Source organism: Natrix helvetica, assembly GCF_964273705.1.
Source record: "Natrix helvetica genome assembly, chromosome: 1".
Taxonomy (NCBI): domain Eukaryota; kingdom Metazoa; phylum Chordata; class Lepidosauria; order Squamata; family Natricidae; genus Natrix; species Natrix helvetica.
In genome coordinates this window covers 65,620,084-65,647,039 of record NC_138548.1, presented here as the reverse complement: position 1 = coordinate 65,647,039, position 26,956 = coordinate 65,620,084, and the positions used below count along the sequence as shown (strand labels likewise).

At 35.6% G+C, this 26,956-nt stretch overlaps 1 protein-coding gene across 5 annotated transcripts in view; it reads right to left on the bottom strand.

Moving 5' to 3' along the window:
• Nucleotides 1-7,599: 7,599 nt before the first annotated feature.
• Nucleotides 7,600-26,956, bottom strand: part of STXBP6 (syntaxin binding protein 6) — a 570,134-nt gene continuing 550,777 nt past the window's right edge. For all 5 annotated transcript variants that reach the window (XM_081938959.1, XM_081938960.1, XM_081938958.1 and 2 more), the window contains 2 exons: nt 19,150-19,307; nt 7,600-8,260 (listed from right to left, as the gene is read on the bottom strand). In XM_081938959.1, the coding sequence (XP_081795085.1) occupies nt 8,237-8,260; nt 19,150-19,307 (182 nt within the window). In that variant the 3' untranslated portion in view covers nt 7,600-8,236. The remainder of the gene's footprint in view (nt 8,261-19,149; nt 19,308-26,956) is intronic.

Here is a 26,956-nt window from a genome sequence, read left to right as displayed (position 1 = left end):
CACACACACACACACACTCAAACGTTTCTGGCAAGATTTACGGATTTATTGAATTTATGTAGCTGAATTTATGAGCTGTGGTGGCAGTGGTTAGAATGAAGTATTGTGGTTTAACTTACTGCTCACTGTCAGGAATTTGATCCTGACTGGCTCAAGGTTGAATCAGCCTTCCATCCTTCTGAGGTTCGTAAAATGAACACAGAGATTGTTGGGGGCAATATGCTGACTCTGTAACCTGCTAAGGGAGTGCTGTAAAGCGCTGTCAATCTAGTATATAGATTTAAGGGCTACTGCTATTGCCCATTTCACTTGCATGTCACTAACTTCCTAATTCCTGAAGTTTCAGCCTACACCTTAAACAATAGTTTCCTAAGTAAATTTTATTTACACTTGGAAAGAATGGTACATTAATGAAAGATCCATAGTGTTTAAAAACAAGATATATATATACTAATATGCAATACAGCCCTGGTTCGATTCCCAGTAAGGGTATGGCTAGCTGATGAGAGCTAAATAGCTTGAAATGGATCTATACTAGTCTCCCTTTATTTATTTATCAGCACAAATACAACACAAATATAAAAAGGCAACATTAAAAATAAAAATATGGGTTTCTGCCTGGATGGTTTTCTGTGATGAGCTGAAGGATAGAAAGAGGGAGTAGTGAGCTTCCTCCCATATTTGGGCATACCAGGGGTTGTAACACAAATACATACATACATACATACATATATACATACATACATACATACATGTGTGTGTGTGTGTGTGTATTTGTGTTACAACCCCTGGTATGCCCAAATATGGGAGGGAGCTCACTACTCCCCCTTTCTGTCCTTCGGCTCATTACAGAAGACCACCCAGGCAGAAAACCATATTTTTATTTTTAATGTTTCCTTTGCTATGTTTGTGTTGTATTTGTGCTGATAAATAAATAAAAGGGAGACTAGTATAGATCTATTTCAAGCTATTTAGCTCTCATCAGCTAGGCATATCCTTACTGGGATTTGAACCTGGGCTGTATTACATATTAGGCAGATGTGTATATATATATATTTGCTTGCTGGAGAACATGTCACATTAAACATTTCACATTGAACATAGACATATTTTTATTTAAGGAGAACAGATTCTACGTAATAGAATGATATGATGTTTCTAGATGGAAAAGTCTAGTAAAACAAATTAAGGCATTTTATGGCAATTCCATGTTTTTCCCGTAACATATTGTCTGTCTGTCTCTCTGTCAGTCTGTATTTATTTTGCAGAAAGGAAGAGCAGCAAATACACGATAGGTAGCAGTTGTGGTAGTTAGGTGAGGACCTCAATCTTTTCCTACCCTGTGCAAACTGCCAGCTCTATCCTTCTTCCTAACTTGACCCAACTTTTGTGATATGTGTTTTTTAATGTTGTACGCCACCCTGAGTCCTTTGGGAGAAGGGCGGCATATAAATCCAATAAAACAAACAACAAACAAACAAACAAGATGACATCTGGACAGCATTACTTGCATGATGAAAAGACTTGGCTGAAAATACCCTCAGGGTTTTTCTTTTAATGTGCTTGGCTCTGTGTCTTCTTGTACAAACTAAAAGGGTTTCTTCATGGAGTTCATCAATTAAACAATGCAAGTGAGATTACAAAGCAGCTAGTACTATACAGTAGATGGGTTGCCAGAATAAAGCAGGAAGTTCTTGGTTATCTTTGAGGCACAAAAACACAGAAGTATTGTATAATCCCTCCATATGGCCCACTGAGTTTCTTCTGTTAATACATATACTGTATTATAAACTCATAACAGGCATTAGTCATCTCACTTTTCTTTTGAATGAGCAACTCTGCTAAAAGCCATCAAAATCAGCTCCTGCTAATATACGGTATGGAGTTTGAAGGGCAGCTTCCACTTTGGCACATTACCAAAAGAACTATGCAGCACATGGTTTCTTATGAAGATAGGCAACTGTCATTGGAATGTCAAACACGGGGAACATAACAGTGTCACTGAAAAACAGACACCTCAACCCAGACGAGGGGTGAAGGGTGGGAAAGAGATGCAGAATAACTCCACTTTAGCTACATTATATATAAGATGATCTGAAAAAATGCTTTAGGCGGCTTTTAAGATTGTTGCACTCTTGGCAATAGTCTTTTTCGGAATTCCAAGTAGTTCTTGTTTGTTCAGATTGCCATTCTCACAGGGGATGGCATTAATTTTAAAACCACATGACGCTCTCATCAGAGAGCTATAGGCTCATTATTCGGGAAATATAACTGGCTCCCAACACCAGAAGTACTATCTGCAGAGGTGTTATGGCAGCACAAAGCAGCAGGGAGATACACATCTTACAAATCTAAGCAACACAGAATTTGGGGCAAGGTTCATCTTTAGCAGAAATAGCCCTGCTGTCTCCTGGTTATACTATTTTCACAGATGCTGGAGAAATTTGAGTTAGAAGGAAGCATACAACTGTTTTCTGATATTCACTACTCAGTGTGTATTTTCCAGGGAGGGTAGGATGAAATTGATAGAATATACAAACAAGATGTGCTGCTTGTGGTTAGAGAGTGGAATATTAACAATGGACAGTCCTCTAACAAAATTATGCTTAAATAAATGGATGTCATCAGGTGGAGTATATAGAAATCAAATTGACTACAGATTTGGAACAAGAAAGCAAAGGAACTCAATTATAACAGCAAAAGCATAGCCAAGACCTAAGGTGGAACAAGTCACAAATTGCTAATGTGCAAATTCCAAATCAACTAAAACAGCAGAAGAGAGTGAACAAATTTGTGAAAGGATGAATTGCCTTGAAACAAAAAAAAAGTTATGTGTAATTGTCAAGGAACACATTCTTTTCTCTCTGTGGTCTGTTATGCTTTGGCAACAGGTCTACAAATGTGAACCATTGACGAACCGGAGTAGCCACATTGTTTTCTGGGTTGTACCCGCAAATAATTCATCAGATACTTTTAATAATAGACTTCAAATGATAAAACGTTCTGGTTCCTTATGTCAAACAACCTCCTTGTGAGTGTTCACTTAATTCTTTTTTGGGGGAGGATTTTTTGATTATTTTGCTAGAATTGTATTTTTCAATCAAAATACAAAAGCACTATTACAAAACCTCAGGTATGTAATTTTGGTCCCACCACCCCCAGGTCCCCCATGCCCTAAGAAGCCAGCCTGTAGATTCTATCATTTTAAGAAAGAACAGTGAAAAATGCCACAAATCCTTAGATGAAAAGACTGTGGGGACTGAAAATTACATCAAGGAAGCTAATTATGTATTTATTTATTGCATTCTTTTAACGTAGTTACTAATCTTACAATGTCTGGCCAGCAAACATGGTTTAAAACATCCATATAAATAACAATTAATGAAAATAAATTCTGTTCCGGAGTATGGTCTTCAGAGCTAAGGATATAAAAAGTTTTCAAAGACTGAAAGTGGTTGTTGCTGGTCCAGAAAAATCCTGAATACCTTAAAAAAAATAAGCTGTTCCATAACCTGCCATAGTTTAATTCAGGGTAGCAGAAATAGAAGTTTTATGTCTAGTGGTATCTGTAGGCTGTCAAAAATTGTGGGAATGTTGCATGTGACCATGTCAGATGGAAGCTCCATTCACTTTTTTGCTTGTATGCAATGTTTGTGTGCTGGGGCTTTGACTCCTGTAATAGCCATTTTGATTCCTGTGCATGCCTCCATGTTTACAAACAACTCCTGAAAACTTTTCTTGGGAATAACAGAACATTAACATTTTTTAATTATGCCATAATTGTTAATGGAACTGAACATAGTGGAAAAATTACATAAACTATAATTTTGATTTAATTTTATATTTAACTGTAGCTTTCTTCCTACCATATCAAAACTTGGGGATGTGTCCTATCATGACATTCAAAAGCCAGGTGTGACCTTTAGCCTAGAAAGTTGTTTTTGTGGATGATTGCAATGTACTGTATAATTTATAATTACCATTTCCCCCAATTATCCAGTTCACAATTTAAACAAATTTCATTACACATTTATAAGTAAAATTCAACATTCACATACTTAATAAAATATTTATTATGAAAACTGAATTGTAACTGTACAATTTGATATGAATTACATACAGTACAATGAAAACCAAAATATTGCATATAATACATTCTAATGTTGCCAAAATATAAATTGTATACAACCAGCATCTTAATCCATGAGTCCAGATAGTCCTAGGCTAAGAGAGGGACGGCAATTCATTCTCAACATTCAGCAATGTGATGTAGGTCCTGGGAACAATTATAGCTACAGTGTTTTTAACTTTGGAGAGAGTATATGGCTGAAACAACTTAATAATGTGCCTGCAGCATATGGCTAAATATACTTTTAGCAAAGTGAATATTTACAATACAGATACAAAAAACCCCAAAATAATTCTCAACAAAGCAAAGCAAGATATGACAATGCTGAACAACAAAGTTGTTCTACAAGAAACTGCACACATTATCAGGCCATAGAATATAATTACATTCTTCATAGTCAGTCATCTTTCTGAAGTAATGATTAAAACCCATGGCCAGGATTGTGTAAATCATTTTGTTAAGGCATATATACAGTAAGTTGAGCCATGAAATCTTCAGTTTGTGTGGCTGATTCCTTATGGGCCTTTAATATGTTAATATTTTATTAGGCACTTCTGCCAGAAGGAAGGAAGGAAGGAAGGAAGGAAGGAAGGAAGGAAGGAAGGAAGGAAGGAAGGAAGGAAGGAAGGAAGGAAGGGATTAAAGCTAAGGTTCTACAAGAGGCAACCTCTAAATAGGACAGATGAAACTTAGAAAAACTATATGGTATGCAAGTATATATACATGCGCACAACATAAAAACACATAGGCTATTTGCACATGTGATATGTTTGCTGAGTGCAGCTATGCCTCAGTTAGCATTTAACATGGGTTTGCAGGCCCTCCTCGTATAAGTTGCCTTCTATATACTATGCAGGTAAAATAAAATGGTGACATTTTAGCCTATGCACAGAGTATAAGCCATGAAAAGCAGAAGAGAATCGCTTTTGCACATGGTCCAAAGAGATAATTTAGAGGTCCAGGTCAATGGTCCATGCCCACTTTAAATAAGAAATGTTGAGACAGGATCACATTATTTGTTTAGTAACTACAGACAAAGATCTTGGCTCTACTGGATCTAAGGCAAAGAAAAAGCTGAATCAGCCACACTCGTCATGATGTTTTGTGCATTATGATGAGTTTGAAGCTACTTGAAACCAGGTAAATTATGCCAATGAGATCTAGCAGTAATGATAACTAACATATGCATTCAATATATGCTTTCATATATAACTCATTAAAGCTGCCTTTTCCCAAAATAATGTAAGCCAATAAAAATGAATGCATGTGGATTCAACATTTGTAGCTATAATGTACACCCATCCTACCTCTTCAATAATATAGATAAGGATTAGTTTTCTCCACTTTCACTTAGAGCTGTATCTGTTTCCTGGCATCTGAGGGCCACAGGGAATGTGATAGTTGTGCGGGGACAACAGCAGAGTCTGTGAGAAGAAATGTTCAGCCCTTTTTCAAATGGGGAGGATGGTAGTCCTGGGAGACAGTGAATACGGAAGTAGTACAAAAGTCTCCCAAAGCATTAATACTATTTTAAAACTCAACTTGGAAGATGATCAAAAGTGAATTTCAAAGGTAGGCGGTCCTTCTAGATGGCTGCAAAAATAGGTATGGGACGTATATACTGTCTTAAGGTTGTCTATCATTGATACAAAAGTATATTTCAATTAATGGCTAAAACTTTAAATGACAAACATAATGTCTGTGAAATATGGCAATGGAGCAAAGTACCTTCATTTATTTTAGAGTGGCAAAAAAATTAAGCTTCAGGACAACAGAAAATATTGACAATTTTGGCATATTAAAATAAAATGTGTTTTAGGTTCACTCATTAAGAGAGCAATTCTGTTAAATATTTTCACATTAACGTACAACATGTTGCTAGCAACAGCATGAGGCTGATCTTGCAGGTATGACTATCTTAGGTCTAATAACTTCTGATTTTTTATTCTTTGCAGAACTTTAAAAAGGTGATAATGAAACTATTGATCTTGCTACTTTTTACAAATACATTTTAATATGAAATATTACTGTATAATTTATGTACACAAATATCTAACACTATAATTGACTACTATATCAATTTTCCAGGAAGACATTTTTTTAATACAATCACATTTATTTTCAGTATAAGCACACTTGTTTCTAATTATCCTAAGAAAACATCACGTAACTTAAATGTACTTAGTAATAGAAACAGAAATTAGGTTTTAGTTTCTGAATGTATCAAGTCGATGAAATGCCTTTAGAATTGTATTTTTTGCCATGTGAAAGAAAATCCCTGCATTGACAAAAAGCCAGTTTCATCAACTGAGATGATTTTTTTTAAATGTGCAAAATAAATAATGATAATACATTAAAATGATTTAACAAAGGAAATAAAAACAACTTCTATGTAAACTTATAATCGGATGTAGCCCACAATATGCTAGAGATTGATGGAAGTCCATGCAGCTGTCAAACCTGGGCTGTTATCAGTCAGTAAATTACCCATAAAAATAAATAAGAGCCTATAAAATGTTTACATTATGATGACATACAATACACAGTTAACTGGATGCCTTTTCTCCATAATGATTTAATCCTTTACCTATACTGTTTTTTCCCCTCTTAGTTCATAATTATACAAACATGAGAGAATATAAAAGTGACTTCCCATAAGAATTATCACTCCATTCAAAGTATCCCCAGACTGCCTTATATTGCTTTTCTAATTGTCACCCAAGAAAAAATATTAGACCCTGTAATGTAAGCGTTGTTTTTTTTTACCTAGACATTTGAATTTCAAACACTGTAAATTTCAAGCTTTTAGAGGTTTTTTGTAATGGGCTATGCATGCCCATGATTCTATCCAGAATTTTATAGATTCATTATGAGGCTGTTTAAGCATTGTTTGTGCATTTATCATTTTAGGTCAGAATAAATTCAGTGCTAACAGGAGAAAAAGCTTCCTAATCAGCTCATCTCCCCTGGCCAAAATTTGGAAGTTAATGGTTCTACATTACCACTCCAATTATTGCGTGCTGACAAATCTGACATAACTATCTAGACTGAATGTTCAATTCAGTTCTCCAGACTAGCATTGGAAGGATGAAAACCAGGAATAAGCCAGAAGGCTTCAATGCATGTAAAAATTTGTTTTAAGGGATTTTTTTTTTTTGCAAATAAGAAAACTTTGCGTTTTATAAAATGAAAAGTGGAAATGTGTATTTTATTATAAATAATGTTAATTATAATGAATTAATATGATCCAATGACTGCAAATAGACTGAAGTGCTTCTATATGGTCTTCACAGGTCCAGATTACACTATTTAGGAAAACTCTAGCAAGTCTTACTTTGAGCATGCTTATCAATAAAAGAATTCCAAAAACTTACAATAGTGCTTGTGCATGTATTATTTCTTGAAGCAGTTTCAATATAATGTTTATTTAGAAGGACATTTTGTTCCATTTAAAAAAGGTAAGAGTTAGATTGCAGATAAAATATTGACATATTTATCAATTTAATCAGCCTTTCCTTAACATTTCTAATGTGTTTTTGGTAACATTAAAATAAACTCAGATCATAAGCAAAAAAAATAGTGTTGACAACATGATGGACAATTCAAATTCAAATTTACCATGTTAGTGATGACACATGCAAAATAAGTTGGTTAAAATGGTAGAACTGAGAAGTCAAGCTGTTTTTCATAGCAACCTAGTTTTGTTGCCCTGTGATAGAAGTTATGAATGCATTTACTTCAAAATTTGCTCTAAGAAACAACTTTATAACAATTACTGAATTTCACTGTGACTTGATCACCTTTCCTGCAGCTACAATACTGTATTCCTACACAATATTGGGAACAATAGATTCTTGCAGTTCAGTGCAGTTTAGTATATCCTTTGGTCCAATTTACATATTAACACCATCTCATTTTAAATATTAAAAAAAGACAGACACTGAATGACCTAGCAATAGAAAAAGTATAGGAATACTAATTTCCTACATGATAATTGGAACTGATTACCAAATTGTTGGAAAAAAGAGAGACAGACTTGCATTTTCACTAAAAATGGGCAATCCTATTTTTGCAGTTCCATTCAGAAAGATCTCCACACAGTCGTTTTCAACACTTGTGCTTCATGGCAAGCTGCAGAGGGGGAAAAAAAGAGACCATATTAAGATACTTTTCTGCAATTTTGGCCACAACTCTGATTTCTTAGGATTTGAAAATACTGAAAATAGAAAGCAAAATAGCATTGTGTCTGCAGAAACTGTAATGAAAGTTAAAATTTTTCTTGTTGTGGGAAGTCTGTACTGCCTATTATATTAAGAGCTGATGTTATTGAAAAAAAAGAAGACATCTAAATTTGGTTTATAGGTAGTCCTCGACTTATAACATTTGGGTAATGTTACATTTATTTTGTGCCCGAAGTTATAACATCATTGAAAAAGTGACTTATGACCGTTTTTCACACTTACAACCTTTGCAGCATCCCCATGGTCACAAAATCAAAATTCAGATGCTTGGCAAGTGGCTCATATTTATGATGGTTGCAGTGTCCCTGGGTCATGTGATCACCTTCTGTAACCTTTTGACAAGCAAAGTCAATGGAGAAACCAGATTCACTTAACAAAGTAACTGAACAATTGCAGTAATTTACTTAACAACCGTGGCAAGAAAGGTCATAAAATTCCCTTAACAAATGTTTCAGTTAGCAACATAATTTTTGGGCTCAATTGTGGTCGTAAGTCAAGGACTATCTGTATTCTGTTTGAATGGCAGTTCACACATGCTGAAAATTAATTATGATAAAGAAAGAAATAATATTAGTGCTAACCAATACTGAATTATAACATCTCAAGTGCTGTTTAAAAACACATTGGCTTCTAGTTATTTTACAGCCAATTCTAACTTAAAGAAACACTATACTGAAGCAAGAAAGTGTATTTTCTCTTCTCTCTTGTACAAGCAAAGAGCTGATCAAACTATATCTACCTCTATGGTGCAAATGTAGTACAAATCATAGTTTCAAGATCAGGATGCTTCAGGGTACCAGATTGAGTCATATAAGAAATAAAGAATAACAGTTGCAAGAATTGGTTATGTCTAATTTAACGAAGACTAGGGATGACATGATATCCGTGTGCCATTAAGAAGGGGTGGGGGTGTCAACATTCTCCAAAGCACCTGAAAGCAGAGCAAGAAGCAATGGATGGAAACTAATCGAGGAGAGAACCAAACTAGAACTAAGGATACATTTCCTGACAGACAATTAATCAGAGGAATGGCTTCCAGAAGGGGTGGGTGCTCCAACACTGGAGATTTTTAAGAAGAGTTTGAACAGCCATTTGTCTGAAATGGTATAGTTTCTCCTGCTTGAGTAGGGGGTTGGACTAGAAGACCTCCAAAGGTCTCTTCCAACTCTGTTAACTCTGATTCAATCCTTTGGGTGCAAGGAAAGATTAAAAAAAAACATTTGTCATAATCACATTTTCCCAAACTATCCTTTGGAGGATTTTCTGAATGAAGCCACCCAAAGAATCCAAAACATGGACAAATTCTTAAGAAAGCTGTCAGTGTTGCAAGCAATAGTGATGGAAATAATACACAGTGATCACATATTTTAATATTTGGCCTTGAGAATAGGCTTGGAGTCTTTTCAAAGTAACACTACAAGCTGAAGGGATGCTTCTTATAATTACCAGAGCTGTATATAATACATTTTTCCATCTAATTCAGTATTAGCTGTGTGGTCTGGTATATGTTTTTAAAGCAGAATCCTTGTATCAATTCCTGGAATTATCAGATATTAATACTTGCATTTACTTGCAGTAGGTGAAGTCAATCATTTTTTGTCCAGTTCGCTCCAATTTCAGGTGCTTGAGGATGTAATTGGGTCATTTGAAGGCTAAAGAAGAGCCATACCCATCTACCACAATATTTTTCTTTTCTTCTATTTAGAGAATATTTGAAATACCAGCGTAGATGGCAAGTAAACAGCTGCATCTTTCAATTATCAGCTTCAGTTATATTGGCAAGGGATCATCTGGCTATTTTAGATCCACACAGCACAGCTTATTCTTGAGAGGTGCCAGGAAATATCTCTCACCACATCTCCCCTGCTTAACTGCAAAATTAATTTGACATGCAGCCACCTAGCATAAAGCAATCTAAGATCTCATTACAACATTTAAAGAATGCGATTAGGAGTCGAGGATGTCTCATAGCATTTTTGCCATTTCTTTTGAAGCAAGGCTTTTAAATAGATTACAGTATTAAAATAATTATCTTACTTATATTCTTTTTTTTTTTAATTTAGAAAAAAATAACATAAATGCTCAGCGTCTTTTTTCCAGTATAGAGTAAGTTTACTTTCAGGCACTTCACAGATAAATATTTCATCCACATACAAGCCAATAATTTGTATAAATAATTGACTTCTGCAACAGTGATTCTGAAGCCATTTCAAAGTGTTCAAAACTAAGCAAGAGCTGGAATAATTAGGTTTTTTTTCCCATCGGAAGCAGGTAGGAGGTAGAATAGAATAAAGCATTGGAATATATTTTTTCTTCTCTTTTTTCTTTTTAAAATATCATTCAGGTTCTTAGTTAGAAAAACTCAAATACAAAATAAAATTATTCTTGGAAATGCTCATTAAGCCAAGTAATGCCACATCATAATATGGAAATAATTTAATTTCAAGAACTTTTTTCCCAGGCAGATTGGTAAGACAATATAAATATACAGCACGCATGTACACACACACACACACACACACACCACACACACACACACACACACACGACAGGCAGGCAGGCAGGCAGACACAGAAACACACACAAATAGGAAAAAGGCTTGTATTGCAAGATTCCTACCACAATTTTTGGGGAAAGTTGCAGCTTGACCTTTGTGTCTGATTATTACTAATTTTGCCCATAGAATTCTCTAAGGCAGCATAAGATACAGGCATAGCTTGAATCCTGTTCACGTGTATTTCTCCTCTAGTTTTCGTGCCACAAGCCTGCACACTAGTTAGACATCAAGTTGATTTAAAATGGATTGATTCTTTCTTTCTTTCTTTTCTTCTTCTTCTTCTCCTCCTCCTCCATCATCACATTCTGTGATTGTAACTATGAATGAACTAGGAAAAGCCTCTCTATTATTTTAATTATCAATTGTGTGATGTGTCTCAAATAATCTGCATCTCAAAAATGTTCTAAAGTATTTGGAGATCTTGAATGTTTTTCTTCAATACATATCCATAACTAAATTATAGGAAATATAATTCCGGGAAGCAAATAAGTGTCTATTTGGAAACAACAATCTTGTTTTGTAATTGTGTATTTCTGTTGCCAATATATTTTATATCAGTATTATCATCACATGGTGGCAGAAGCCATGAAATTAAAAGATGCTTGTTCCTTGGGAAGAAAGCAATCATAGAACGATTACTAAAAAGCAGAGACATCACCTTGCTCACAAAAGTCCATATAGTCAAAGCTATGGTTTTCCTGGTAGTAATGGATGGGTGTGAGAGTTGGATCACAATACAGTGAAGGTTAAGTCCTGAAGAAATGGATGCTTTCGAATTGTGGTGCTGGAGAAAACTCTTGAGAGTCCCTTGAACTGAAAGGAGACCATATCAGTCAATTCTAAAGGAAACCAACCCTGACTATTCTTTGGAAGGACAGATGCTGAAGCTCAAGATACTTTGGCCATCTAATGACAAGAGAAGACTCACTAGAAAAGACCTTGATGTTGAGAAGAACTGAAGACAAAAGGAGAAGGAGATGGCAGAAGATAAGATGGTTAGATAACGTCATCAACCCAATGAACATGAATCTGAACAAACTTTGGGAGACAGTGGAGGACAGAGGAGCCTGATGTGTTATGGTTCATGGGGTTGTGAAGAGTCAGATACAACTTAGCGACTGAACAACGACTATTCTTTACTCTCTATAGTCACCCAAGCAATTTCTACTTCTGTTTTGATTATGGTTATTCAAACATACAGTAATAACTGATATTGGTGTTACTTCAAAGTGTTTTATGATTTGCATTGCAATTAATATAACTCTGGGAGCATCCAGATAATAGTACTGACATGTATTTTGATATATCTGAGCGAACCTATCAAAGAATGCATGCAAGAACAATTGCCTAGTGAAGAAACCAACAATATGAGGAAAAGCTAAAATATGTCAAATCTGATTATTGGTTGGAAACAACAAAATGAATTGGGTTACATGTTGAATCTGTGTTACGCTATATGTCATATTTCCATTAATTCAATAGGATTTTTCTTTATTTCTCCCCAGATGAATTCAGAACTCTTCAAAAAAACTTTCCACACACACACACACACACACACACACACACACACACACACACACACACACACACACACACACACACACACACACACACACACACACACACACACACACACACACACATACATATATATATATATATATATATATATATATATATATATATATATATATATACATAATGTTTTTTGAGGTTTTCGCGGGTGTTTATATGTACGTCTTTGGTTGTTCGGGTTTTTCCCCGCGTAGAATTGGAAGTATCTTCACCACGTTTCGATGAAGTCTCATTCATCATCTTCAGGTTGGTGCTTCCGGCTTGGTGCTTCCGGAAGCACCAACCTGAAGATGATGAATGAGACTTCATCGAAACGTCGTGAAGATACTTCCAATTCTACACGGGAAAAACCCGAATAACCAAAGACGTACATACATATATATATAAGTTTTTTTGAAGAGTTCTGAATATATATATATGCATGCATGCATACATACATACATACATGTATTAAGTTTACAACCCCTGGTATGCCCAAATATATATGTAGAAGGGCAAAATTATGTCACATTGTGGTAGCTGAAACTGCTTCTGCTAATGGAAAGGTATAGTTCAGTTCTACTCTTAAGTGCTTAGGAAGAAAATTCTATGGGGGTAAAGAGTGGGAAGACTGAAACGAGTACAACTTATAATTAAACTAAGAAACTAGAGAAGATAGTCATAGATACTGTAGGTCTTTTCTTCTCTGAAAGGGTGGCTTTATCACACAGAATGTAGGAGAAGCAGAGCCCGAGGGAAGGATCAAATGCATAATCTTGAGTCTCTTCGTGCCCACAAGAGATCTAAGCCCGGCCCACTTTGAATTCCACACTCTTATCTGCTGCCAATTTGCTTTGGCTGTTAGTAGTACAGATTCTTGTAGAGAGATTAAGCTTGCAATAAACCTTTGTATTCATTTGAACTGACTAGACTTCCTGATTTCCCTGGCACGTGACACAAGGCAATGAAATATAAAGTATAAGGACATACAGGACTATATAGGAAAAACAAACCCATCATCTTGCACTCCAGCAGGATTCAATTTACCCGCTATATTTTGTTACACGAATAAGCAGTAATTTTAAAAGCTTGAAGAATATCAAGTGACACACTTTGAAAATTGGCTACTTTTTCATTATGTTAATTCTATTAATAAAATGTTGACATTTGCCAGTGAATGCCAATTCTATCTCTAGCCATCTAAACACATGCCATATTGCTTAAGGAGCTGTCAGCTCATCACTGACGTTTATGATTCAGTTTTGGCTGCAAATATTAAAGATTCAAGAAAAGCACAACACTTATTCATCGACAATCTCTTTTTCTTCTTCTTTACTTCCTCGTTTACTGCTTCGGGTGTCGAGGGAGATATTCCCATTGAGGACAGGGAATTTTAATTAATACTATTCCATTTTATGAAGTTTTATATGTATCATTTTTGGCAGTGTGACTAGTATTATGAGATAAACCCAGGAGCAAAACACAGCACACAGCGCCTTTAGATAATTAAAGATGGTTTATATACAACTATAGACAAACATACACATTGGTAAATAAATTCCTTACCACTCAGCTATGTTACAGAAGCAGAAAAAATGAGATGCACGACAAGAGAGATACACTAGGAGAGGGAGAAGCCCTCACATGGCTTCTCTTATAAAGACAGCTTCTTAAATGGTAGTAACCCTGCTGACTCATCCTCAGTTCACCATCTTGGTTTACAGCCTTATATTGCCTGGTCAGCTTTAAATCATCATTACTCTGACATTTCATAAGACCAATGCACTCTTCAATAATGTCTGTTCTAAGAAACCATTTTATATGCAAGATCAAGGAAAGGAAAAATTGAGTCTTGAGAATATGTTAGAAATATATTACTAAAGGAACTAGCAGAGCAGAGTGACTCTTGGTAGGTTTGACAGTTCCTAGAGGACTCATATAGCCCAAGAAGACTGGAAGGGAGCAAATATTCTTATTTTTAAAAGGGGAAAGGAGAAGTTAGGAAATTATAGATTTGAAGACTACATAAAACCTTTGAAGAAGTTATCAAGCAAGAGACAGCAAAGGCATGTTGCAAAGAAATTGCAGCAAACTAACCTTGTCTCTTTCTTGGTTAATGGCTGAAATTACCCCAGAAATAGTGTACCTGGATCTCAGGAAAGCCTCCAAAGAGCACCTTACTAATACCATCCTTAGTAAAACTGTAAAATGTGGGTTAGCTGCTACTTGTGTTATATGGCTCAGAGTTAGCTGAATGACTACCCCCAATAAGTACTTTTTAATGCCTTCACTTCATCTTGGATGGAATTATCAAGCAGAATACCACACATCCCTGACCTAGGCTCTGTACTATAATATTATAATTAAAGTTGAAGATAAATGGATGATGCCAATAGCACAATGCTGGAAGGAATATTTAATACTTTAGAACACAAAGTAAAGATACAAACTAATCTACACAGGTTTGAACAGTGGGTTGGAATGAATTAGGATGGAATTTACATAATATGTAATTCAACTTTGGAATTTAGTACTATTTGGTATGGCACTTACTATCAGCTTGGCTGGCTTCAAAAATGAGTTGGACCTATTCATGGAAATCATGGGAATCAATGGTTATTAGCCCTGATGGAAGTGTGATGGCCTCTGTGAGGAAACTGTTGGGTACTTTTGTGCAGGTAGTTGGCTATGGTGAAGACAGACTGCTGGACTAAATAGGCCAGGGATCAAATCCAGCAGGGGGTATTGCTTATATTCTTTTTTTTAAATAAAAATTTTATTTTCAGACAAACACAAACACACAACACATATAACATAAAAGCCTATTCAATTAGACACAATGCGTCGATTGGTTACAAAGTCTTTCTGTATCCTTTCCGTGGTCCTCACTTGAATTTTATCAAAATTCACATATTGACAATCAAGATATCTTTGTATACATTGTTATTATGCTTCCTCCTATTCGAAGTCATTCAATCATTTTAGCACTGATAACATTCTCTAATAGTTTCCAATTCCATGTTTTTTCCCCATTATTAGCATCATCTAATATACATGTATACAAATTGTTATACTTATTAAGCATCCATTAAGCCCAGCTATTATAACATCCTTTCAACATAAGGCATATTACATTTGAAGTAAATTTATATTATAACATTTTATTACATTATTCTGAAATCATCCAATGATATTTCGTCTTTCTAATCTATTCTATATAGAATTGTTTATCTTTTATAAAAAGGCTTTTCAACATCATCTTCATAATCCTCACTCAGTTTGTATAAGATTTCACATTATCAATCTAGTATATATAAATGCTTTATCATTATTGATCATTTATTTGACTATAGCTGTTATTACGTTGTGCATTACACTCAAAATTTAACTATAACTAAATTTATTGTGACATCATGCTATTATTTTAGCATTGATAACATTATCTAGTAATTTTCAATTCCATGTTTTCCCCCATTATTAGTATCATCAATCTAATATACTTGTATACAAATTAATTATTAAACATCCATTAAGCTTAGCTATTATTATATCCTTTCAACCTAAAGCATATTAAATTTAAAGTAAATTTATATTATGACATTTTATTACATAACCCCGAAAATCATCCAATATTACATTTTTATATTCTATTCTATATAAAATTGTTTAACTTTTATAAAAAGGCTTTTCAACATCATCTCCATATCCTCACTTACAGTATTGTATAAAATTTCATATTATCAATCCAGTATATATAAATGATTTGTTATCATTATTCATCATTTATTTGACTATGGCTATTATTACATTGTACATAGCACTCAAAATTTAACTACATTTAACTAAAATTTATTTCATTTCATCATCCTGTATCCTTCCAGAGATAGTGTAGTCCAATATCTCTTACCATTTGTAAAGTCTGTATTCTAAATGTTTTCTTGATGTCTTATGTGGACTTCTCTTAAGAACTTGTTGTTCATTATAAGAATTCGAAACCCTTTATCTGCTCTTTTTATCAGCTTCACTTTTGTTATCATTAGTGCTTTTGCTGAGATTACTCTCATTATTTCTGCCAAATTTTCTCTCCTTTCTTCATCTATTTTCTGACATCCAAAATGAAGATCCGGTTCATCAATTTCTCCTTTCCGTATTTCACACCTGTCATTTCCTTCCACTCCCAGTTTGCTGTTAATGTCAACAATTTTCTTATCACTTTCATATGACTCTGTTATTTTTTCATCGCTGTCCTCAAACTTCATCGCTGTCCCCATATTTTTTGTATTTTGATCTATAATTTCAAATCTCTTTTCAATTCTCTCTGTAATTATTAAAACTTTTTGAATTTCTAAGAAAATTCTTTGCAAAGTTAGTGCCTTTTCTTCTTCACGTTGTGCCATTTTCCAGGTTATAAACACTACCAAAACATCCAAGACTTTTTAGGTCAAACAAATTCAGTGGAGTTTTTCAAATCAAAGCTTTCTCTTTCCTTCAAAGGAACACCTGTATCAACAAAATGTTTTCCACTGTGCCTTTCAGTAAACAAAGCTTATAGCTTTATCAGATATTGCCAAGCCTCTAGCCACTAGATGGCAGTGTTACGTCTTTTCCTTCTGTTTCTGCCTCTCTGTCTGAGAGAGAAAAAAAACCTGTAAAAATTACACTGCATCCCAGCCTTACGAGAGAAGAAGTTTTTAATCCACGAATACCAAAAATGGAGAAAGTATAGAGGAAGAAGGAAGAAAAAGAGACCAGTCCAGTTTAAAAGTAAGAAGCATTTGTAAAGAGTCCATCCATAGAAAACAAATAAAGCTAAGGTAGAAAAGATAACATGATCATCTTACACCAGAGTTGATTCCCCGCCTGTTTTCATTCTGTCTTCAATTTTATTTTAAATTCCAATTCTTTGGGGTTTTCCCTTCTCTAATAATATTTTTTTTTCTTACCAATTTGACACACTCCTGCACAGCTTCTCTTTCAGAGGCTTGTCCCAACCTTTGGCAGCCATTTTGGTTGCTTCTCTTGTAGCTGGCAAAAAGAGCTTTCTCCTGGATCAATCAGGGGCCTAGCGATGCCCCTGAGATCAGCAGGACATGCTCTTCTCTATCACTGTTCCTTCAGAACAGTTTAGGTCCAAAAGGACCGTCCAGAAACAGAGATATCGACAGCAATCCGGGAGACCCAAGATTGCATGCCGTGTCATTGCGATGTCAAGCCCCCCCCCCCCCCCCGGCACTGCTTATATTCTTAAAGGCAGATATGCAATGTTATATATCAGAGTGGCAAAAATATAAGGCATAAATATAGAATAGGGAAAATCTGGCTTGGTAGTAATGAGTGTCAAAGGACTCTAGGTATTTGGGGTGGCTGCAAATCAAATATGAGTTATTGTCTTGCCTATGTGATCTGCCAACTGCGTATGATGGTAAGGTCTCTATTGCTACAGATTTTCAAACCTATGGAGACAGTGAAAGATGTTTTACTGGATCCTGCACTACGCATGAGTTGAAATAGATTTTCATTGAGATATCTTCTAACTTTATGATTCTATGAAAATATAATACAGTGAAATGAAATGCTTGATATTTGTAAGCACTGTTAGATACGTTCTTCATACTAATGTGAGATGCAAGAATTGTTTTAAATAATTCTAATGCTCTGTCAGCTTTAGGCAATGAAAACAACAGGAAGATGCTGGTTTTTTAATTGATTGTAATCAAAATAATTATCTTATAGTGGCAACCTCTGATGCCAAGGGGTTCATAAAGGAAGGGGCAATCTAGAATTATAATAAAAGACATTTTCTTTGATCAGTGGAGTTCCTGGGTGGTAGCTTATAATATTCTACTTGAATGCAGCATAGAAAACAACATAACAGTAAGTGAAATGAAGAAGAATACTATAAAACAGCACCTTAAACCCAGACCTATCCATAATTTAAATTACTCTATAAAAATGTTCTCAGTATTTCATAAAGTCTATAAACCGCTATCGCTATTGTCCCATTCCTTAGGATTCTTATTATGTATTATGAAGCAGTGACTTTTAAAGTGTTCTCCAAGGAATCTCAGGATTATATGAGTGGCCACTTAAATGACATATAAACAAGAGTGGATACGTTTTCCTAAAAGAAAGCATGATCAACAGCAATCAGTTTTTCTTAGAACAGACAGCTGCTGAGATACCCAATGGGATTCAGGTTAAATTCTCATTTGAAATAGGACAACTTTATATCCAAGAGCCCATCCATTTTCAGATGACAACTGCATGTAAGAATAGATTCAATGAATCCATAGGCTCAATTGTATTTTGTGTCAAGGTGGAAATTCTTAAAAGCATTTTGATTTGATATGGGGCCACATCAGCTGATCTTAATACTGAGGAAGCAATATCTAATACAATGTTGTATTTCCTTCAGTGCTAACTTAGTTAATAGTTGGACCTTGAATCTGTCACAGCTCTTTTATGCAATTGTTTGTCATTCTCTGTAATTATAAGGAAAAAAACATAAAGAAAACATTTGAAAATATTTCAAATCCATATTAAGTTATCTCCTTGCAACCTGATTCATATCGATAGTATTGTTTTAAATTGAATGTTATTTGATTCATGAGTGTTTATACGACAGAAAAAGAAGGAATAAATATGATAATGAGAACATAAAGGAATACCTTGTGTGCAGTTTCTGCAAACTTCTGAGCGCTGTTTTTCATATCCTCTGTCTTTTCTTCAGTTCGACCTAATCTTTCACCGCGCTCATTCAAAGCCTGGCTTGCTTTCTGTACTGCACTCGTCACGCTGTCTGCTGCTGAATGTAATATGCTGTTTCCTGAAACACATCACACGTGGTTGGAATGGAATGGCTTATTTTCTGAAACATGTAGCACAGCAAAACCTTTGTGAGAATTATGGATGGAAAATAAAATATATATATTTTGCTTCACCTGATGCAACTGACTTTGTTGGAAGTAATTCTAACGAAGATGGCTTTAGGCTCCAAGGCAACTATAAGACCTGTGGATTTAAAAAAACTTGCCTGGGGAATTCTGGGAGTTGAAGTCCACAGGTCTTAAAGTTGCCAAGGTTAGACACTCCTGATCTAGGAAGAGAATGCTTGTTTCCCACTCTGTAAGATGAAATCATATAGGCCGACCTCCAAATAAACGAAATGAAACCTAAACCAAACCATATGAGGAATTGTGATTATCAGGAAAATATCTTTATTTCTATATCATCTTAATTTTCTAAATTGTACTACTGCATTGTATTCAATAAGCATATATTTTCCATCGTCCAACGTTTCTTTTTCAAATTTTCTTCATACAATTCCCCAGCACAGTACATTTTTATGCAGAAGTCCAAATATGCAAAATAAGATTTACCCCAAGATAAGTGGATATAGAATTATTTCTATAAAGTTAAAATTGGAGCTAATCTTTATTATCTGTAAAGTGTCATTTTGAGTTATTGTTTGTGTTGAAAAAAATCCCTTTTTGATCTCATTTTTTTCAAGCTAATGCAAACTACTTCAGAATATTTACTTTTTAAATAATCATTTACTTTTAATGTTTATTTTTAAATAAGGAGCTTAGGACTGTATATACAATTTTACTTTTATTATTATTTCTTATGCAAAATAATCCCTTCTGATTTCCAAGTGCCGGGTTAGAGTTTAGACTGCTTAATGGCAAAATCATTTTCTGCCTGTATTTTAATTCCTTTTGTCCTGTTCAGTTTCCAATGCTAGGTGCTTCAACACTATATAAAGACGTCTTGTTATTTTATTTGTATTTGTCTGAAAATATAGCGTGTTTTTGGGTGAGGAAAACAAGGGGGAAAAAAATCTGCCTCTGCCTCCCAGCATCCATCCGGTATCCATCTGGCCTGTTCACTACCGCCTGTTGCGGCAGCCCATTCGCTGTCGCCGCCCATTTGCCATCACCGCCCATTCTAGAACAGCTGATCGGCGCCACACCAACCTCCTCCCTCCCCATCGCGATATTTGGAGTAAAAGACGGACAGACCTTTCCACTCACTTTTATATAACAATAGCACAATCTTCTATTCGGTAAATAAAGAAGAAAAACAGTTGCATTAAACCAATTAGTAGGCTTATTGTTCCTATTTTGGTAAACCTCCCTTTCACATACCACTATAGGGCTGGCTTATTGCATCACCTCTGCCACTATCTTGTGGCCTTTCAGTGACAAAAATACTGTAGCCTACAGATAGGCTGCCTGCTTCTGGAGAAAAGCCCCTTGAGCAGGGTCATTTCATTTTTATTTACAATAATAGGTTAAGTACCAGAATGGCACGGTTTGCGCTTTCTATACATCTTTTCCTACCCTCTTTAACCGCGGGACACAAGAGTCTCAAAGAATATACAATTATATTTAATTTCATTACTGAGCTAAATATCCTGAACCTAATAGACCCTAATGATTCCTTTCTGCAGTCAAAAGTGCTTACCTCAAACCATTTTAAAGCAAATAAATATATTTACAAAAAATATCCTATTAAGGGAAAACAAGTTGCTGGACTGTTTTGCAGGCATCTGCAAAGAGGAAGCCTTTGCAAAATGTGAATGCCCAGAGTTATCTGGCCATCATATGGGACTTCTTACAATTTTTAATGGGGTGGGTGGGATTAGAAATTATAGCCTTATTAGGAAGCAGGGAAAATTGGCTCTCTTTAGCAGCAGATTTTTTTTTAACAGACTGCCTCTCCTGAAGTGGTGTGGGGGAAAAACACCACAAAGCAGGCAGTGTAAGAGACTCAAGAGAGAGTTCTCTATTCTGAAGATGCTGTCGGCTCCTATGGAGGATCAACATATGGCAAGCCACAAAAATTGTCAACTACCTGGGAGAGAAACAATCACTATCCATGTCTTCCCTTGTTTGTTTTCACCAGCTGAAAGCCAGTAATGTATTGTGATGATAGAAAAGAGTTGGCTACTGTTAAAGTCCAGGCTGAGCAGTCTCCCAAGTCAGCAAATGCGTAGTGATTTAATACATGAGGAATCTGCTGGAGATGTTTACTCTTACATCATGCATCTAATACACCACAGACGTTTATTAATTCTTTGCAGGAAAGGATGACTCACTATATCAAGTTCAGCACTGCACAGATACATAGGCAACTGCTGAATTTTATATACACAGCAAGCTTCTCCGATACAATATCCTCCAGCTCCTATTCATTCCTGAGATATATTTGGCAGGTACAAGATTCAGGCATTAAAGCCTAGTTTAAATAAGACCACTATTAGGAAATATCGCACATTTCTAACATTTAGAATTTGGGAATAGCCAAATTGCAAAATAGCCTTCACTAGTCCCTGTGAAAGTGGTATTTAGATACAAAGATGTTCTTTCTCAAAATCATTTGTAATTTGGAAGCAGACAGCATCAAGGATATATCATGGACTCCAATAGCAAAATGCTGTACACACGAGGTTAACCTAGGTTTAAATGTAATCTTACTGCAAGAAATTATTAGAAGCTTGTAATATTCTCAACAGAGTTAAGAAAGAAAATTGCCCTTACTTGAATAAACAGAAATTAAATCTTCAGGAGTTCATATGGTCATATTGTACTACAGATAGTCCTTGACTTATGACCACAGTGGAGAATTAGTCGTAAGTCATTGCGATGGCTAAATTGAGGCACCAAATGATAAGACTTGATTTTATGACTGTTTTTATGACAGCGGTAGAGCAAGTTAAGTGAACCATGTGATTATTAAATAAATCCAGCTTATCAAATAGGTTTTGTTTTGTTTTTTTGCCATTTTCTGCTGGAAAACAGCAAAAAATGTTGCAAATTGTGGTTATCTGATTGTGGGATGTGCAACAATCATAAATGCAAGCTGGTTATCAAGAGCCCGTAATGCAATCATGTGACTGTGGGGTATATAGCACTGTGGTGGCACAGTGGCTGCAGGGCTACTCATTGCTCACTCCAAGAGTTCGATTCTGAGTGGCTCAAGATTGACTCAGCCTTCCAACCTTCAGAGATTGGTAAAACTAGGACCCACATTGTTGGGAGCAATATGCTGCCCCTATAAATTGTTTAGAGAGGGATGTAAAGCACTGTGAAGCGGTATATATGTCTAAATGCTATTGATATACATGTGACAATTTTGAGGATGAATTGTAAGTAGCTTTTGTTACCTCTGTCATAATTTTAAACAGTTGTTAAGCGGCCAATCATAAGTCAAGGGCTACCTGAGTTGTTAAGCGGCCAGTCATAAGTCAAGGACTAACTGTAATTTAAAAGCAGGCAGAAAACAACACCAGTTTATAGGAGGTACCCCTATTAATAAATACCGCTATTAACACATCATTTTGTTTAGTTTTGTTTCTTAGTATAGTTTAGTATAACAGCAGCTGGATTCAGACGAGAACAGTTCTACTCACCATATAAACATTACTCTGTAGCATTTTCCTAATGTTAATGAACGAGAAAGAGCTGGGAGGCAATCATGGAAGGCCTAGCTTTAGACTTGTTTACTTCCATGTCAGCTAGATTGCTTGCTTCAGATAACTATCCTGGAAACTCAGAGTTTATTTTTCACATCCATCTCTACTGCAACGAGGACAGAAGAGGAAATGAGCTGCTTTCTTTGTTTTAAGAAATCGTAGAAATAAATAAAATACTGATTCATGCTTGTATACTCTGCTATCACTCACAAGCTGGTATTATATTCAGGTTGTAATACTAAATACAGAATTCAGATTTAATTTATTTATCCATTTATTATATTTATGTGGTGCCTATTTAATTATAGCAGAAGAGCCCAAAATGCCACACTGAGGTCAGATCAGTTACATATTTTTTATGAGGATAAAAGAAAAACAATGTTGGTGGTCTTTAAAGCATTTTTAATGAATTTTCTATCTTATTCCACACTCCTACTTTATGTGATCCACGTCAGTATTGTCATTAGTATTATTATTATATATTATATTAAATATAATAATTGTCATTATTATATTTATATAATATCTTATTATTATATTTAAATAATATCTTATTCATTTCAACCAATATTTGCCTGGAGAAAAACAATGATTAATTATAACAGCGAAGGACCAAGTATGGTCTAAAGAGAATCGAACTAGGGGGAAAAATTATAGATGTGTTTTTTATGTCTGACAGTCAGCAAATTCTTTAATTTAGCTAATAAACTCATCCTCATCCTCAATAATCTTACAAGTTCTTTTTCTCATTTCTGTAATATTAAAAAAACCTTGCAATTCCTAGTCTTTACCTCTTGGTGCCACCAATAATTCTCATCAGTAATTTATTATGCTATCATTATTGTAAGTTTATTATTGTAAATTTCTAAATTTACATGGAACTCCAGTAAAAATAGTATATATGGTTTTAGATCAATAATCTTGTTTGGGATTTTCTTCTTTTAAATAAACAACAGTAAATCAATGTCTGATCTAGATCAGGATCACAAATGATCATTCCTGTGTCATTTTTCTACAAAGTATATATTTCCTTTTCACCAATAAAATTTGCTATTAACTTTGAGATTTTCTCCATCACAAACTGATCTTGAATGACGTGGAAAATATATTTTAGAAAAGCAAATATTTTAGAAACAACTTAAATTCCATAAACATTTACTAAGACTCCTTGAATTTAACAAGACCTCTTATTAAACATTTTATGGAGGAATTTTCCACTGGAAATATGCCTTTTGAAAAATCTCATACCTTACACCTGAGGCCTCCAGATTAAAAAACACTTTTCTCTTTTCAGAAGCAATCAATATCCATTTTGGGAAGTGATACCAGGGTTATCATTATTTTTACTGATGTCTGTTTATGTGGAGTAGGTGAATCAACAGAAAAAGTAAAGTTTAATATTAGGAAAGCATCTGCAGCGATTTATATCCTCTTAAGGCAGGGGTTGGCAACTTTAAACACTCAAAGAACCACAAAGGTCCTAACCGGAAGTCCCTCCCCCCGCTTCAATTCTGAAGCTGACTGGAAATCCGGTTCCCCCACCATAGAGTCTCATCCTAGCGCTGAGTCCTTTTTTCTCTACTTGTCCAACCAAAGCCCTATCAATTGTGGAGCCGACAGCGATAGGGAGCCACAGTAAAGGGATGAAAGAGCCACATGTGGTTCCAGAGCCGTAGGTTGCTGACCCCTGTCTTAAGGTATAATGTCTATATTGTGGCTGTTCGATTTATAATGAGGTCATGTGCTCCAGTCCGATTGAAAAACAGTGTCGATTTTGCTCCTTTGTTTCCTGATCCATGATCATTTTGCTTTGAATGGCAAAGAATTAGAAGTGGAGCCCTATGTCTGTGGAATCGGGAGAGATACTCCATCTGTTTAATGGTCATTCTATTGGGTATTTGTATAGCACTTCAGCTTGTCAAATGATTTACAGCATCAGTCATAAAATCTGCATGTGGCTGAAATATTATAGCTTCACCGAAGACACTAAGGAAATCAACGGCTGTGTGTTGGTTCTTTTCCAAGTTTCTACCACTGGATACGTTCATCAAAAAGAATTTGACCTCTTCTTCTGAATTTTAAAATAGTGAGCTGCACAGACATTAAGTGTATGTATCTATGTCTGTACAGGTAGACCTCGGCTTACAACAGTTCATTCAGTGACCATTCAAAGTTACAACGGCACTGGAAAAAAATGGCTTATGACCATTTTTCACATTTACAACCGTTGCAGCATTCCCATGGTCACCTGATCCAAATTCAGGCACTTGGCAACTGACTCATAATTATGACGGTTGCAGTGTCCCAGGGTCATGGGAATAATTTTCTGTCAAGTCAATGGGGAAACCGGATTCACTTGTTTTCACTGGTGTTACCGATTTCACAACTACAGTGATTTGTTTAACAACTGTGGCATGAGAGGTCATTAAATGGAACAAAATTCACTTAGCAACTATCTCACTTAGCAACAGAAATTTTGGGATCAATTGTGGTTGTAAGTTACAATACAATACAATAGCAGAGTTGGAAGGGACCTTGGAGGTCTTCTAGTCCAACCCCCTGCCTAGGCAGGAAAAGTTATACCATTTTAGACAAATGGCTATCCAACATCTTCTTAAAGACCTCCAGTGTTGGGGCATTCACAACTTCTGAAGGCAAGCTGTTCCACTAATTAATTGTTCTAACTGTCAGGAAATTTCTCCTCAGTTCTAAGTTGCTTCTCTCCTTGATTAGTTCCCACCCATTGCTTCTTGTTCTACCCTCAGGTGCGTTGGAACATAATTTGACTCCCTCTTCTTTGTGGCAACCCCTGAGATATTGGAACACTGCTATCATGTCTCCCCTATTCCTTCTTTTCATTAAACTAGACATATCCAGTTCCTGCAACCTTCTTCATATGTTTTGGTCTCCAGTCCCCTAATCATCTTCATTGCTCTTGTCTGCACTCTTTCTAGAGTCTCCACATCTTTTCTACATCGTGGGGACCAAAACTGAATGCAGTATTCCAAGTGTGGCCTTACCAAGGCATTATAAAGTGGTATTAACACTTCACGTGATCTTGATTCTATCCCTCTGTTGATGCAGCCTAGAACTGTGTTGGCTTTTTTGGCAGCTGCTGCACACTGCTGGCTCATATTTAAATGGTTATCCACTAGGATTCCAATATCCCTCTCACAGTTACTACTATTGAGCAAGGTACCAGCTATACTGTACCTGTGCATTTCGTTTTTGTTGCCTAAATGTAGAACCTTACTCTTTTTACCATTGAATTTCATTTTATTAGATAGTGCCCAATGTTCAAGTTTGTCAAGATCCTTCTGTATCTTAAGCCTATCTTCTGGAGTGTTGGCTATTCCTGCCAGCTTGGTGTCATCTGCAAATTTGATGAGTTCCCCATTTATTCCCTCATCCAAAAAATTGATGAAGATTTTGAAGAGTACTGGGCCCAAAACAGAGCCTTGGGGTATTCCACTGCATACTTCTCTCCAAGTTGAGGGTTTCCTATATACTTCCCTTTCTTCAAAAGTCCAGAGAAATAATCCTTATCTTACAGGTAGCCCTTGACTTAGAACCATTGGTTTAGTGACCCCTTGAAATTACAATGGCATTGAAAAAAGTGGTTTATGACCAGTCCTCACACTTATGACCGCTGCAGCATTCCCATGATCATGTGTTCAAAATTTGTGTGGTTGGCAACTAGTATATAGTTACGATGGTTGCGGCATGTAGGGGCCATGTGTCACCTTCCCTGCCGGCTTCTGACAAGCAAAGGCAATGGGTGAAGTCGGAATTGCTTAATGACAGAAAAAGTCACTTAACAACTGCAGTGATGTGCTTAACAGCCATGGCAAAAATAATGTAAAATCAAGTGCAACTCACTTAAGCACCACCTTGCTTAGTGATGAAATTTCTGGACCCAACTGCGGTTATAAGTTGACGACTAATTGCATAGACATTTCTCTCTTTATATTTGCCAGAGAAAAGATTATATTGAAATA